We start from the raw sequence: 16,234 nt of genomic DNA, 5'->3' as shown, positions 1-16,234 counted from the left end.
CAAATGGCTAATGCATCGGGCTACTGTACTAAGGAAACCGGGTTCAAAGCCAACTGTTGGACCAACTTGAGGCCTTAATTATGTGACACTGCGTATGTGCCGCTCCTCAACGAACTTCTGTGAAGCCAACTTGAGTCAAAGGTATGTGTCACTGGTTATGCACTGCTGCTCATAATAATCATATAAAGGATATCATCCCCAATTAAGCACCCATCATAAGATAGACTGGTAACCGCATTAAACTCGCCAATGATCTCCACAGGATGGATGCGCCACCAATAATCTTTAATACAGAGATTGAAGTTTCCCTTCAGTTAAATAGCTATCTCTTAATAATGGAAAGGTGGAGAGGTCAGCCTAGACATATTTTTCCCTTATTACTCTGTAATGAGGAAAGGTAAAATAGGGAAAGATAGGGTCAGAAGATGTAGATGATGGTAAGGGGGTAACCCTTTCTGGTCCAATGATTCCGGCAGAAATCAATGTTTTGCAAAAACAAGCAACACTGGTTTCATAAATGTGAGTGTCGTCAACGATAATTACCCGCCGCGGTGGCTTAGTCAGCTAAGGCGTTGCGCTGCTGAGCACGAGATCGCAGGATCGAATCCCGGCCGCGGTGGCCGCATTTCGATGGAGGCGAAATGCAAAAACGCCCATTTGCTTGTGTTGTAGTGCACGTTAAAAAACCCCAGGTGGTCAAAATTAATCCGAAGCCCTCCACTACGGCATGCCGCATAATCAGAACTGGTTTTGGCATGTAAAACCCCAGAAAGAAGAAGAAGATCAATGCTAATTACATAATTTGTCGACTTTGTGCCAGAGATAGATATTGTTCTCCCTGAAATTTCACAAATGTCTGTGCATCGCATCACACTGCAATTTTAAGCCTCTGCGCTCTATTTTTGGAGCTTGAGGCCTAATGCAAGGGACCTGCCTTGGGTTGCACAAAAATTGTATTTAAATAATCTGTGGTCACATTTCACACCATTATGATAGTAAATTAAGCCTGAAGAGCCACACGCTGCTTAGAACACATTGGGTTTTCAGCAGCTCAGGAGAAAAAAAGACCTTCGGTTCATTGCCAAAACCTCCAGCGGGAATTTTTTCTTTATCTTTGCCCGACTTTTGTTGTTCGGATGCACTTAACATAAAATGTTCACTTCATTTTAAAAATTCGGACCAGAAAGGAGTCAGGGACTAAAATGCATGATGCTGCACACATTGGCTAGCAATGCGTCTTGGCTAATGGAGAGCAAGCCAGCATTGTCTGGCTACTCTGTTGGCATGGTACAGAACACAATCATCGGCGTACAAAGTAATTTGAGCAGGAATATTGCACAGTAAGTCATTAGAGCTTTAGCTTGTCCAGATACATATTACTCTTTAGGGAATACGGGGCTACCAGATATATGAACAGCAGCATCAACACTAGTACCTACATTTTGTGACGATTTGTCCAACCTCAATGCGTTGGACACATTTTAGTGTTGCAGAGGTGTTTCTGACGAAGAAAACCTTTAAGATGGCTGCACATTGATGATCATGTCAATGCCAAAACAGTACAACAGCAGCTAAGTAGTGCTATATGGTTGATCGCTACAATAGTATTATTATTATTATTATTATTATTATTTAAAAAGTCCTTCCAGGCCTCGTGAGAGGCATTGGGTAAGGGGGGCATCACAAAGAAAAGGAAAACAGCATGCATAATTGATACATAATATACATGCACAATTAATTGGCATAATAATGAAATTTTTCCTGCGTACACTGGATGATTACACAAATATAACAAAAGGTACAGTTCACATAATAGTCAATTCAATGTCGTATACATAAGAATACAAAAAAGCAACTACAACAAAAAATAACAATGGACAAATAAACTGAAGGGTTACATGAGTATTGCATTAAAAAAAATATATATTGGACTGGTGACATTCTAATCAGAGAAAAAAAAAAGAAACATAGTAATACAAGAAAAAGAGCAAAGTGATCCCATAAACAAAAAAGCTAACAGAAGACATATCATGAGGAAACATAAGAAGGGGACACGCATTTTTGTCGAGATTATGCAATGAAATGCGAAATGAGGAGCTGGCGAAATTTGTCAGGATTTTTTTTGGAGACTATGGAATCAGGAAGGGCATTCCATAATCGAATGGCACGGGGAAGGGCCGACCAATTGAATGCATGAGTGTTTCCGTATATCCGAGTGAAGCTGAGGTGATTATGTAGCCTGCGTGATGTGCATGATGCAAATACGAGCCGCAAGGAAGATTTCCTATCCGCATGGACGTACTTATGTAACAGAGATAAGAGAGCGAAGTCACGACGGACACTGACGGGTGGAAGTGAAATATCCAGTTTTATTTGCGAAATACTAGAATTGTATGTATAGTTATGAGAGATAAACCTTGCGGCCCTATTTTGGAGAGATTCTAATAAGCTGGTTAGGTTCTTTTGGTAAGGTGACCAGATTGGAGAGGCGAATTCGAGCAGCGGGCGAACAAACGTTTGGAAAGCTAGCTTACGGATGTTGGAGGGTGATTTGCGCAAGGTTCGACGTAAGTACCCCAGTGACCTTGAGGCATTAGCACATATGGTCGTAATGTGATGGTTCCAGGAAAGGTTTGGCACGAAATTAATTCCCAAGTACTTGTATGAAGTGGCTGGGGAAATCGGGTTGTTATTTATGTGATAAGAGAACGTAGAGATGGAGTGTTTGCGAGTAAAAGAGATTACTTTACATTTAGATGAATTTAGGATCATTAACCATGTGTTGCACCAATCAAAAATAAGCTGAAGATCGTTCTGAAGAAGGAGATGATCATGGGCGCTGGTTATAGGGTGGTAGACAATGCAATCATCTGCGAACAATCGCACGCGTGATGCTAAATTATTAGGAAGATCATTAATGTATATCAGGAATAGTAGTGGCCCAAGAACGCTACCTTGAGCAACACCGGAAGTAACATAGCAAAGAGGTGAGGAAATATTGTTAACTATTGTAAACTGCTGGCAGTTAGAGAGGAAGTTCCGAAGCCAAGTTAGTGTCTGTGAGTCTAATTGCAGTGCAGTTAACTTTGAAATGAGGCGGCAGTGCACTACACGATCGAATGCCTTCGAAAAGTCGAGAAATATGCTATCGATCTGTATATTACGGTCCATGTCAAAATGCAGGTCAGTTGTGAATTCTAAAAGCTGGGTCTCACATGATAAGCCTTTCCTGAACCCGTGTTGATTAGTGAAGAAAAAGTTGTTCGATTCGAGATGGTTGTATATGTGAGAGGCAATAATGTGCTCGAGCATTTTACAACAAATACATGTCAGTGAGATTGGCCGGTAGTTATCTGGTGAGTATTTGTTACCATTTTTGAATATGGGAACTACTTTAGCAGCCTTCCAATCTAACGGGAGCTTCCCTAAAGCTAATGACTGTCTGAAGATGTGATGGAGTATTGTGCTAGAAGTATTGACGGTGTTCTTTAGTAATTTTGAGTTAATATCGTCGACGCCACAAGAATTATATAGCTTAAGATTGTTTATAAGAGATGTGATACCGTCGATAGAAATATCCATGGACGTCATGAACTGATAGTTCAGGTCGGGAACCTCAGGTATAGTGGAATGATCTTCTGTACAAAATATAGAGGAGAAGTATGTGTTGAAGCATGAAGCACACTCATTGTCAGGAAGGGGCATGTGGTCGCTATTTTGCAATGAAATGTGATTGGTATCGCAGCTCGGAGAGATCATTTGCCAAAATTTTGGGGGGTTGGAATGAAGCAGGGCTGGAAGATCATGTGAAAAATATTTATCTTTAGCAGTGATTAAAGCGGAGCTGTAGTTTTTCAAGCAATGATTGTATTTTTCCCAAGCTGATGGGGTGTCTAATTGTCTAGCGCTCCTATAAACGCGTTTCTTTTTGTTTCTAAGTCGCCTGAGGGAAATGCTAAACCAAGAGTTCGATTTATCGTTCGATATTTTGATCACTGGAATGTACTGGTTTACTAATGAGCATAATTTATCTCGGAAGAGCACCCAATTTTCCTCTACCGTTCGACTGTGCAAGGAAGGAAGAAAAGCATTATTGAAAAAGAATTCTAGGTCAGCATTAATGGTAGCATAGTCACCCTTGCTATAGTTGCGAATTTCTTTGCTTATCGTACCCGTATAAGGTAAAGGTATGTTAATAGATAACTGGAGGAGATTATGGTCACTAAAACCATCCAGGTAACTTATTTGCTTAATTGTTTCCGGATTGCTTGTAAGTACTAAGTCCCAGATATTAGATCCGCGAGTAGCTTGAGTGACAACCTGGGAGAAGTTGAAGTCTAGGATTAAATTAATGAAATCTAATGAAATTCGGCAGCTAGAGGTCAGCATATCCCAGTCGATGTGTGGAAAATTAAAATCCCCCAAAAGGTAAACCATATCTGCTGGGCAGGCTCTAAGTGCATTCGTAATACTGTTGTAAAGATCGGTGATAAAGGATTGGTTGGAATCGGGAGGACGGTAACAGGCACCAATTAGCACTTTCGTGGAACGGGTTAGACAGACGGTCCAAACAATCTCGAGATTTGGGTCAGAGTCAATGCTGTGAGATGTAAATATTTTTTTAATTGCTAGTAAGACACCACCACCTCGCCTATCAAAGCGGTCACGCCGGTACATATTGTAAGTACTCGCGAGGGAAAGCAGTTCGTTATTAGAAATATCTGGGTGCAGCCAGGTTTTGGTAAGAATGATGACGTCAGAATCGGCGTCTTCGAGAAAGGAAGAAACTTTATCAAGCTTTGATATTAAGCTTCGGATGTTAGTAAATGATAACGATATTGGTGATCTAATGGGAGAAGGTCGCGATTCATGACGGTGTTGGGTGCGCATGCGCCTTTTTAGCTATCTATTGCACTGCACAACCGTTTGCGTGACAATGTCATATACATATGTCGTCGTACCCATGCGCAGTTTATCTACAGATAACTTATATGGTTTGTTTTGAGTCTTAGCAAAGTCTATCAGTTAGTAGCTTAGTAGCTCTGTGTCCTTTCTGGTTAGGCTCAGGAACATAAGATGGCACAACCAGCTTTGCATTTGTAATTCAGTTATGGCCAAGCAAAAGCTCTACATGCAATTTAAAAAGAGACGCAGACCTACGATTGAGCCTTGGGGTATAAGGAATATTAAACGGGCAACAGACGATTAGTACAACTTGCCGTTCAAACCCCAGAATCGGTATGGCTACACATAGCCTGTGCTTGTGGAAATAACAAAAGTACTGACTTGCGCATGTGCTTTTGTAATAAATGTCCTATATGACAAACAAACTATTGCCTTGATTCCAATTTTGTTATAGTATTGTGGTTTAACAAGCAGTGATCTCTTAATTTCTGCTTCCCCAATACATATGACTTCAGAAAATTTGTTACACCAATTGCATCTCAATAATACAGCACTTCATAAATCTTACTTTTTTACTCTCCTTCTAGCTGTTGAAGCTGAATTATTTTGGTGCATGCTGTTGTGTGTAAATACGCCAGCTGTTATTTATTCAAGTTAAATATCCACCTAAGATATAACCAATTACCTTTGACATGCTGTAAATATGTACTGGGTAAAAGAAACGTTCTGAGATATGTTTGAATTAGGTAAAATTATAAATTATCAGTTTGGTAATCGAGACTAAACTGTAATAGCATGCTGTTCCTAAGACAGCTACTGAAGCTGAGCTCTATTCTCCAGCAAACGTACCAGCTGTCTCGCACAAGTTTTCCAGCTGCCCTGACCTTTGTAAAATGATTCATTAACATTTGTTGACAGTCATAAAGCACAAACAGCAATTATGAAGAATTTTGTCAATAGCAATGTGACCTTTAAATCAATATTTCAGGCCTAACGAACCTGAGGTGCAGAATAGCATTTGCACTCAAACTCAACAGCTGTTGCTGTTGCGAGTGAACTTTCCAAAAATTCCAAGGCGCACATCAGTCAATAGCTTTTTGCGATACCTTTATTTCTACATGATGCAAAAGTCCTGTAGAGCCAGTTTCACATACGCATACAGAGCAACCAACATCTTACAGCAGCAATGCAAAAATGATGCAGGACCAGTTTCACTTATGCATACAAAGCAATCAACGTCTTCCGCAGCAATGGGCATTTGCGGGTGTCTAGTGCCTATCCTGTCAATACTCTCCATGGCAACAGTATGCAAAACTAATGCTGGTAGGAAGTCTGCCCAATATGACAAGTTTCTTTCATGATATCCACTTGTTGTCGTTTCTTGTTTTTTTTTTTACATTTCATTTTACTTTTTTCCCCTTTGGACAGCCATTGGATCCATGTTTACGACACAAAGTCTCAACTTCTCATGCGAGTAACACATCATTATTAAATAAATAAATAAATAAATAAATAAATATCAACTCTTAATGTGATCTAGTTGAAAGTGTGCATGCCATGCGAAGTATGCACACAGCTTCGTATGTGAAGCCGAAGGCTGGTCGCATCATGAAATTTGAAGGCAGTAGTCCCAAGGTAATGGTACAATCTCCAAACATCAACCACCAACCCCGAAAACGGGCAAAAGAGCCAAAGAAAGGTATGTGCTTTGTAATGAAGCAGACGCGCCTCGTGTTTCCGATAACAGCTCGGAGACGACGACGACGACCCGTGCTGTGATTTTCAAAAGAGCTCGGGCTGTTCACTGCTGCTAGGCTGCTGTTTATCTGCTGTTTCTCACCTTTAATTAAACATCATTACATTTGGTGGAGGTGCTGGGCTTTAAGAGAAAGAAAGGAGCAGTATAGGCAGGGCGTTGTTATCGACGCTGCACCAGCAGAGAAGAACCAATGAGTTCAAGTAAAATGGGGAAAGTAAATGCTGCTCTCTTTGTATATCTCGTTCACATTAGGTACTTTTCAATGACGTCCTCGAAGAAATGTTTCTCGAAAGACCTTGCACTCATTCCAACATGGTGCTCAGGTTTCAAGAAAAGATGTTTCAGGGCTCATTTTGTTAGTACCAAGATTGGTGACATGTTAGTACCAACATTGGCGGCAGCAAAAAAAAAAAAAAAACATTACAGGCAGAGATGAAGCATTTGGTACACGACGTGCACCTTTCAAGCTGACATGCCAAATGCAGTGGAAAGGTAATGCTTTGTAAAGCAAGATGTGTGCTCAAACTCGACAGCTGCTATTGCCACTTAGCGCGCCCTCCGAGCTGCACTGACGCACAACACAGAGCAGAGATAATGGGCCGCGTAAATAAGAATGCCTTTGATGAAACATTTTTACTTAGCGCCCTGCATGAAGCACTAATTGCACAGAGCGCAGCAGGCTTGTGTGCGTCAAGCAACACAAGACAGACGCCATTATTCTTTGTGCTGGTGTGGTGAGAGAAGCAGAGAAAACCCAGCAGGGGTGTGTTTAATTGAAGACTTCGCATGCACCTGTACAAATTGACATGTGCATGCACCTCTCCAAAATATAAATATTCCATTCCAGGGCCAGTCCACGTTTGCAATGTAAAAAAAATATATGTCAATTTAAGCCCCTCTTAGCTGACCACCAAAGTAGAGCCACTTAAACACCATATGATAAACAGAAATTACGAACTGCTGGCTAACATAAACACACAATGGTGTTTTGTTTGTTTGAGAGAGGTATACACAAGGTAACCTATTTTTGAAATTTTCTAAAACTCTTGACGATTATGTGTTAAAGCAAATTCGGGGTCATGATGTTGACTGTTTTGCCAGCTCTTCTTTGACAATTGACACCAAGCACACTACCACAGGAAAACAGTCGAAGTCCCCTAACAGCTTCACTGTAAAAACATTCAGGGATACACAAAGGCTTTCAAGACCATGAAAGAATACATTCAAATCCACTACAAGAATCTGGATGCAGCAGTTGTAGAGTGCAGTGAAATTTGTAGTCCTTGTTCAGATCGCACATTTGGCATGTGAAGAGAATAACTCATCTGGTTAACACTAAGTTCAACATAGCTCTTTGAGCCATTACCTCCTGCTCAGGGGCCCTTTGGCCATACTTTTCACCATCTGCCAAAAGCTTTTTGGCTTCTCAATGTATGTAACATCATTGATTGCTTGCGCTCTCTGAGCATATGAATTCATCTGGAGCAGCTGAACCAGCAATAATTCTTTCTTCCTTTTCAAAGCAACAATTGTATAAGGGCCCCTTTTGAAGTTTACAGTGCTTTGATGCTGGCCAGGCATACCGCACACTGTCATGTGACCTTCTCTTGAAAATATGGGGGGTGGGGGGGAGGGGGGAACAGTCGTGGCTACCATGACATTGAAATTAGTCTAGACGCTCCAGCGAGATAACTAGCATCACAAATACTGTGTCCTTGTTTGCCATAACAAAAGCAGTGCCAGTGCCTCATTAAAGCTAATGAATCTGAGGTCACAATCAAGCCCCTGCTTGTGGAAAGAAGTCTTTTAAGTGACTGAATTTTCCATGGACCACACAATCATATTATGGCAAAAGAGTCCTGCCAAAATCTGCACGGTGGTCAGTTTCCCAAAAGTAGCATAAATCCAGAAGGTAGCACAAGGCTTTCTTTCTCTAAGAAAACCTTGGATAAGTGTTTCCTTTGAAGCCTGGTGCTATTTTGGGGTGGATGACAATATTTCCCTTCCTTGAAAGATTACTTTTGAACAAAAAAAGAAAGTGAGTAGAAGAAGACCACGGCAGAGAAAGAAAGTGGAATTGGAGGATGAAACAATGGCAAGGCGCAGCGCTTCAACAGCTCTTTTCGAGGAATGAAACAAAACAAGAGGCAAAGGAAGAGCAGCACAAAGTAGTTTTCCACAGTTCCACCATCTATCACTGTCACTTCCTTATCCGAAAACAAACATTTCTTTTCCTCTTTTCTTGGTATACAGCTTGTTCTCAATGCTGCGTCTGTCTGACCTCCTTGACTAACTTCGTACTGCAGCTCGCTTCCTAAGCTTCTGTAGGTGTACTGAATATATGCCTCCCCGACAATCCAGCCGTCCTGAGTTCGTGTCCTGTTAGTTGTCTCCTTTTGTGCTTATCCAGTTGCAAATGCCACGATCAGCTAGCTACATGTGCTGAAATTGCTACTTGTACAGCGATGTAGAGAATGCCATAGCCTTGCCTGAAATGGGACACTGAAGAGGAACACTCAATCAGTTTGGACCGACAAAGTATGCGTTCAACGCACTATTTAATTTCACAGTGATGGGCTGAATATTGGAAGACAAACTGAAGGCCAAAGTTCTAACCTTTCAATTTTGTGCGAAAATCCTAGTGCCAGTACAGCTGTGTGATGCCACGGATTTCGATACTTTTGCTCGTATCTGTGCCATTGTGTCTTGGTAAGAATTATGAAAACTTGCAAAGTTCCCACTGTCTTTTTTTAGAATACACAGCGGCAGATCCTTACTGATAAAAGCTTTACTAGATGTCATAACATGACCTCATGACGGGCTGGAGCAATAACTTCAAGGCAGTGTCACCCCCTAGCTGTGTTTCGTTTCTGCGTATTTTCTAGCTTGTCATTCTATGGCTTTCTTAAGTTATGAGCGGCTTTCTTGGTATTGTATAACAGTAATTTACTATTGAAATATAGGCGCAAGTTGGAATACGCTAGCGCAAGACAGGGGTAATTGGAAATCGCAGGGAGAGGCCTTCGTCCTGCAGTGGACATAAATATAGGCTGATGATGATGATGAATTTATTAGTAGAGATTAAATAATTTTCCTCTTTGCGTCCCTTCAAAAGTCGCCCAGGAAAAACCACGATCCATGAAATGGCATTTATTCACTACCTGCAAACCCACCCATTCAAATTCTTACATCAAGGCACCCAAAGAAATGGCACAAAGGACTGCACTGCAAAACCTTGTAAGAATGGTGGTCTTACTGTCAATAACACTTCTGCCCTGTGTGATTAGTAAAAGCTTGTTCCACTTGTACACAACCTTAAAATTTTTTTCCTGAGGATCCCTCACAACTGCTAAAAGGGAGTCAAGAAAGCCAAAAGTAAGAATTCTGTGACACTATACTGCCAATGTTTTTTTTTTTTTTTCAGAAAGGTGATCGCATTAAACAAGGCTTTCAGCAGGAAATGCCTTCCTGTGTATCAGTCACCATATTGCAGTGCTGGCATTCTTCCCATTCAGCATCATAATGCATCACTCCTAAAATTCTCTAGAGCTATGTCTAATTCCACATGTGGGATGTGTCCACTGCAGCTGAAATTAAATCTAAATGCAGAATTCAAACGTAGCATGCCCACTTAGTACCTTACAGCTATAGAAGGACACAGCATCAGCTGTTCAACGGGCATATAAAAGAAAAGAAATACAGAGAATAGGTAAGAGAGCTTCAGTGCGTCTGGTATTCCAGTATACTCGATGGCATTTGGAGGTTATTGGGCTAAAGAACTGTACACATGAGCGGCCTGTTCGGTGGCGCCACCTGGTGGCACAGAATTCAACCAGACAAACAGAGCTACTATTGCAGTAACCAAGTGTATTCTACTTCACTGCTGGTGTAAATTTTCAGCAGCAGCGTAATCGTGACCATGTTGCCTTTTTTAATTTTTTCTTTTTTCGACAAAACACTCATGGAACATGAAGCTGTGCACATAAAGCATTGTGGTTAGACAAAGCATAACCAGATGCTGCTACCAGTGTCTGGTAACCCAGTATTACGCCAACGACACTGTGTACACTGGAATACTGTACAGGCTAAAGCTTTAATACATCCTTTCACAAAGTTCATGTATTAGCTCTGGGGAGAGGGTAATCAGATCCATTTCTGTGAATAAGCAGATAGGCACCTCAGAACAAGCCCAAATAAGTATAATGGCCCATTAAAAAGTAGCGCATAATAAGCCATTTCACCCCAACATGATATTGAAAATCCCGACTCTCTGGAGATGAAAAAAAAACATTGTGCATTATCACTTGACACAGTAGCGCACCCAGGATTTCTGCCAGGGGGGAGTTTGACAGTTTGCCTTAGTTTGCCAATACCATCTAAACAGCACTAATTTAAATTTCTTCAGGGGAACTTGTCAAAAAATGTGCTTTTTGTGCAAGTTTGCGAGTATGCAGACGATTGCGCGTCTCACATCTTAGCTACAGTACTCAAAGGCGCAAGGAAAAAAGAGGGGTAAAACAAAAAGGGGGGTTAACTCGGCCTCAGGGGGGGAGGGGTTAGAACCCCCGAATCCCCCTCCCCCCCCCCCGTCAGTGCACCACTGCCTTGACATCTTTTGATAGACACCTGAATTTCTCAAGAAGAAATGAGGAAATGCTGTCAAGAATATGTCATACTTATTGATTGCAAACACTAACATGAGCTAAACAATGATTGTGATAGTATTCAAGCTGTTCTCTAAGGTCTGACAAATGTTACGCACCTGAATCATTGACCCCCTCCTTACCCCCCTGTTCCCAGGCCACATGAAAACTTCACCACTTGAAAGGACATAGAGATGAGGGAATCTACCTTTAACACATCCCATGGCTTAAAGAAATGCAAATTCCAAAAAGCCTGAACATGACATGATGTAGCATGAATGATACAAATCAAAATGAAAGCAATTAACACAGTTTGTCTAGCCCATGATATGTATCTATGTCACGTCTTTCGCACATCACGTTTGGTCAATACCAACCAGTCCTATTTTCCATTCTGCCAAGCCAAAATGCATAAAAAAGTGCCATAAGGGAATGGAGAAATTTGCAAGACACTCGGTGAAAAAACAAGCCCAAAATCATTTATAATAAGTAGAACTGGTAAGTGTTTCTGGGATGTAAGTAAATAGGAAGTACTACTTTTGAAACTTTCCGAGCAGCGGACACAAGTTCCATAAGGCACAAGCAGTAGAACACAAGGTTCACTTCATTGTGTCGTTACGTGTGCAGCACGGTACTGCACCAATTAAAGCTATTATCGCCCACAAAAACTTCCCACTGGTGGCTCTGGGCCCATATTAAGGAAAAATGTACTGAAGAATCTTTGACGAGGCTCAAAACCAAGTGCACTGTGCAGACGTCTCACTTTTTATGCCAGTTACAAGCACAGTATTGAAATATCCTGTGAGCAATGATCTGACAATTAGCTAGCACATTGTGAACCTTATTCCAGTTGCCTTTGATACTGTAAATAAGTTTTTCTGAATATTGTGCTCAAATGTGTCACATATGTAACGGATCTCTTTTATAGCTTAGTGAAATTTTCTTTAGAGGAAATGCTATGAAGCAACACTAAATCTGCATACACTGGTAAAGTATTCTTTCAAAACAACCTATCATCAATCATTTGGCAGCCAAATTTTTGGTTATTACTGGAGAAAAATTGAGGCCATAATTTTCATTCTTCAATTTATCAACAGTACCTCAGTGCCGGTAATTTGGTATGATGTCACAAATTTCAAAGTATTTTCTCACATTTGGGCCAACTAGGTGCAGCAAAGCTCTCAAAGCTTGCTAGGTAGAGCGCTTGGTTCTTTCAGAGTGCTACATAGTTAATCTTAAATGCTAAGCAAAGCTCTCAAACCTTCCTAGGTAGAGCGCTTGGTTCTTTCAGAGTGCTACATAATCCATCTTAAATGCTAAGCAATGCAAAATAATCCAGAATCGTATAGACAATGTCAACCTCCAAGATGTCACATCGAGAAGTTGCAAAAACATGAGTGGCATCATGACAAGTCAGAAGTCTTTTGTTCTAGCAACTCTTCTGACTTACCAACCCTCCTCTCCCGCTAATGGTCACCGTTCTGATCTCGCAGAATTACGATTTACTAATTTAGCTAAACATAATGCTCCTCTTCAGGGTCCCTTTAAACATATGATACTGCAAATGAAAAATGAAGTGTTCTTTTCATTGTTTTCGTGAATTATCAAGCTAAGCACCCCTTGTTGCATTTTATTTTAAGGGCCTCGCACTTGTTGTTTGGACCCCTTTAATTTCTTTACTCTGTGTACAAATGAAAAGACAATCCATTGTAATTGCCACTGCAAACCATAACAAGACTGAAGTGTAACTACGCTCATAGATGCACAACGGCCATTGACACAGTACTGTCATGAAATTGCTGCTCTCAGCGTACCTGCTCTCTAATGATAAACCACATCACAATGTTTGTGATAACTGCAGGGTGCCAAGAGACTTCTCAGGAGTGTAAAACTGACATAGGCAATTACAAGAAGCATCAAGCGCAATAAAACTGCATGCTAGCATTCCAAAACATAGCCTTGACCAACATAGCCTTGACCGCAATGAGCTGAGGACTGTCATTTTTTTAATAAGTCCGAAAAGGACAGGCATAAATGCTAATACATCTTGGTTGAATGCTCCTGTGAGCACATCGATTAACACATCCCTTAAGCACACATTCGCAATTCTGCATTTTCGCATGGTGCCTATATGCCCCTGTTGCCATGCGCGATTTCAATTTTCATTGAAGTTGAACTACATAAAACTTTGCAGATATGACAAACACAGAATGTACATGAGTAAGGCAGCATCAAAGTCAAGTACACTTGAAAATAGTATGCAGCAACACATATGATGTGAACCGAGTTTGACCGAACATTGACTCAAGCACCGTGACAGGTATACGGTGAAGCACAGCTCGGCTCACAGGTATAATCACCACCTCCGGTCGCATGTATCTGGGCCACGGCCAAAATGCCGGTGAGCTCAGTCACAAAGCATCGGCGCGAGGGTTGTTTTGGGTGCCGGCACAACACGCGAGCTGCCAAGATTTCTCGCGCCCCGACTGGTGGTGTCAGGACCTCACGTTCTCTCCCCTGCTATTTTCTGCCACCGCGCTCTGATTGCGTCGGTCGCAACACGGGAAGCGCATATCCACAAATAAAGCGACGCAAGCGACAACACACTCGGTCACGTTCAGTGTTTCATGTCAGTACCTGCCAAAGGAAACAAAACAGGTTGGTGTGGCTGGCGCACGCCGCCGCCGCGGATATAAAGATTTGCCCAAATGTCAAAAGCTACGACGATAAGATCAAGGCCACATTCTGGTTCCGCTCAACTTATTGCTTGCTGACAATGCCCACGCCCAGAAAACCCAACAAGAATCGAGCCTATATATATTTTTTCTTTATTTTTTATTTTTCCTAGGAACTGATACGGAAACAACCACGAGAACAGTCCGTTCCGACGGGAAAAACCGAGTAGCCTGAAAACAAAACGTCACGACTTCTTGATGTCATCGTGACGATACGTGCAATTAGCGCGGCAGATTTATCGCGCATGCAACCACGCTCAGCTATGCGCGTCACTGTGAGCGTTTTCTCGATTTGCGTAAGTTTTGGAGCGTGCTTTCGCACTCAAGAACTGGATGTGATCGCTGCGCCGCTGACGGGATGCGAGTAGCATATATGATAAGGACGGATCACGGATAGCGGTGAGAAGTGTTACATAAACCGGCCCGCGTGTGCTTTCCCGTAGACGCATTAAAACGCTGGATGCGCCTCCCGTTTTTGCTTTTATCATCTTCTTTTCCCCCTCTCGCTCTTTCCGTCTCTCGGGGCAAACCCGATTAGCAGATCCGCGCGTTTGCTCCTTTCTTTTTCAGACCCGCTGAAGCGGCAATTCCGTGCAGCCAGTGCGACGTATTTTTTACAGCTTCTCATCCGTCCCACGCACGCCACTACTTCGCCGGGTTGCAAAATCGTCGTGCGTGTTTCCGAACCAACGCCCGCCTAAATTCATCTGCGATGACTGGGGCACCGAGGATGTGACGGGCACAAAACGAGTAGCAACACGGGCCACATTGATTTTGCACTGCAGAGCAGAGCGCATCCAGTGAGCGCGCGCACGTACGGACGATGGAACCACACGGCCAGCACGGAGACTGCCGTACCCGCATAGACGCGCCGACTCGCGCAGCGGTGCGTTTCGGAAGGATTCAATAGGAGAGCACACATACGGACGAAATCGACTCGTACAAAAGCCGCCCCGCGGTGGCAGGACGCAAGGACACGGTATTTTTTCGCGAAAGACGGCCCCCGTCACTCGATTTCACCGCTTTCGAGAGGCTCGCGCTGCAAACGCGGCTCAGGCAAGCAGCCAGAGGAGACGCATCAGGGCTGCGCGCGTGTGAGCGGGATCCGGTGAAAGCGAAAGTTTCCTGTGCGCGATATATTCCGTCTCCTTTCCGCCGGCCGCACGGGATGCAGGGGGGTGGCCGGCACGCTGGCATTGGCGTGCATTGCACGCGAGGCAGGGAAAAATTAAAACGCGCCGAGAAAGCAAGCACACAGCGAGAGGAGGCAAGCGCCGACCGGAGCGACGGGAAAAAAGCCGAGAGAAGAGCGAGACACTCACGTTCCGAGCAGATCCTTGAACTCATATTTATCCTCGACACTGACACTGTCTTTGTCCTTCTTTCGTTGAGAATCCTTTTTGCCGAACAGCGGCATGTCGATAGCACGGGGACGCCGCGTCGAATTACACCGAAAAACGAATCCGTACTCCTAAATAAAAGCCGCCGCTAAACACGCTACACCGGACGCCATGAGTACACTTTCCTAAAAGAGCGAGCGCCATTATCCGTGACGTTGCGCGGAGCGCCCCCGGCGACGTCACGGTAAAGCGTTGGTGACGTCGCCAGGCGCAGCGGCTGCGGCTCGATACTTTCCGTTTTGTTTTTGTTTTCTCCCGCCGCTATGCCGACGGAGCGCGCCGCGCGCTGAGCGGCAAGTCGCAGTCCTGCTGCTCTGCTCTCCTCGGGGTCTTTCTTCGTCAGCCGCCTCGCTTTTTGTTCGGTGCACGAAGACGAACAGGCAAAGGCGCCCCAGAGAAGAAAGAAACAAAGGCGGCTGCAGCAGGCCGCGAGCGCTGACGGATCTCTCTCCGTCGACGCGCATACAAAAGGCGGACTTATCGCGAGGAAATAGCGAAGCCCGCTCTAGTCGAGACGCAGTGTGTCCTGTATTTCCGGCTGAATGGGCGTGGTTTTTGTCGTGGCACGTGTCATTCCCCTTTTCCTCTCGGGCGTGGCGTAGAGAAGAGAAATAATTTGAATATAATGGACTGTGAAAAGTGCGCACCATCACCGCTGCGCCCAGGCGACGGTTGAATAAACAGTGCGTCACCGCATGCGCGGACCATGTACGGCATACAGTACGCGGCAATGAGCTCGAGCTCCCGCATTCTCTTCGCCTTTTACCTTCGGGATTTGCGCTACGGGTTCCG

The 16,234-nt window shown here is 43.3% G+C and overlaps 1 protein-coding gene across 1 annotated transcript in view; it reads right to left on the bottom strand.

Annotated features, from left to right (window-relative positions):
• LOC119431339 (calcium/calmodulin-dependent protein kinase type 1-like) overlaps positions 1–15,831 on the bottom strand; it is a 62,863-nt gene extending 47,032 nt beyond the window's left edge. The window contains exon 1 of the mRNA XM_037698825.2: positions 15,365–15,831. Within this exon, the coding sequence (XP_037554753.1) occupies positions 15,365–15,459 (95 nt within the window). The 5' untranslated portion in view covers positions 15,460–15,831. The remainder of the gene's footprint in view (positions 1–15,364) is intronic.
• Between the last annotated feature and the right edge of the window lie 403 nt (positions 15,832–16,234).

This window comes from Dermacentor silvarum, chromosome 10 (assembly GCF_013339745.2).
Source record: "Dermacentor silvarum isolate Dsil-2018 chromosome 10, BIME_Dsil_1.4, whole genome shotgun sequence".
In the NCBI taxonomy this organism is placed as follows: Eukaryota; Metazoa; Arthropoda; class Arachnida; order Ixodida; family Ixodidae; genus Dermacentor; species Dermacentor silvarum.
This window is presented reverse-complemented; position numbering and strand designations above follow the sequence as displayed.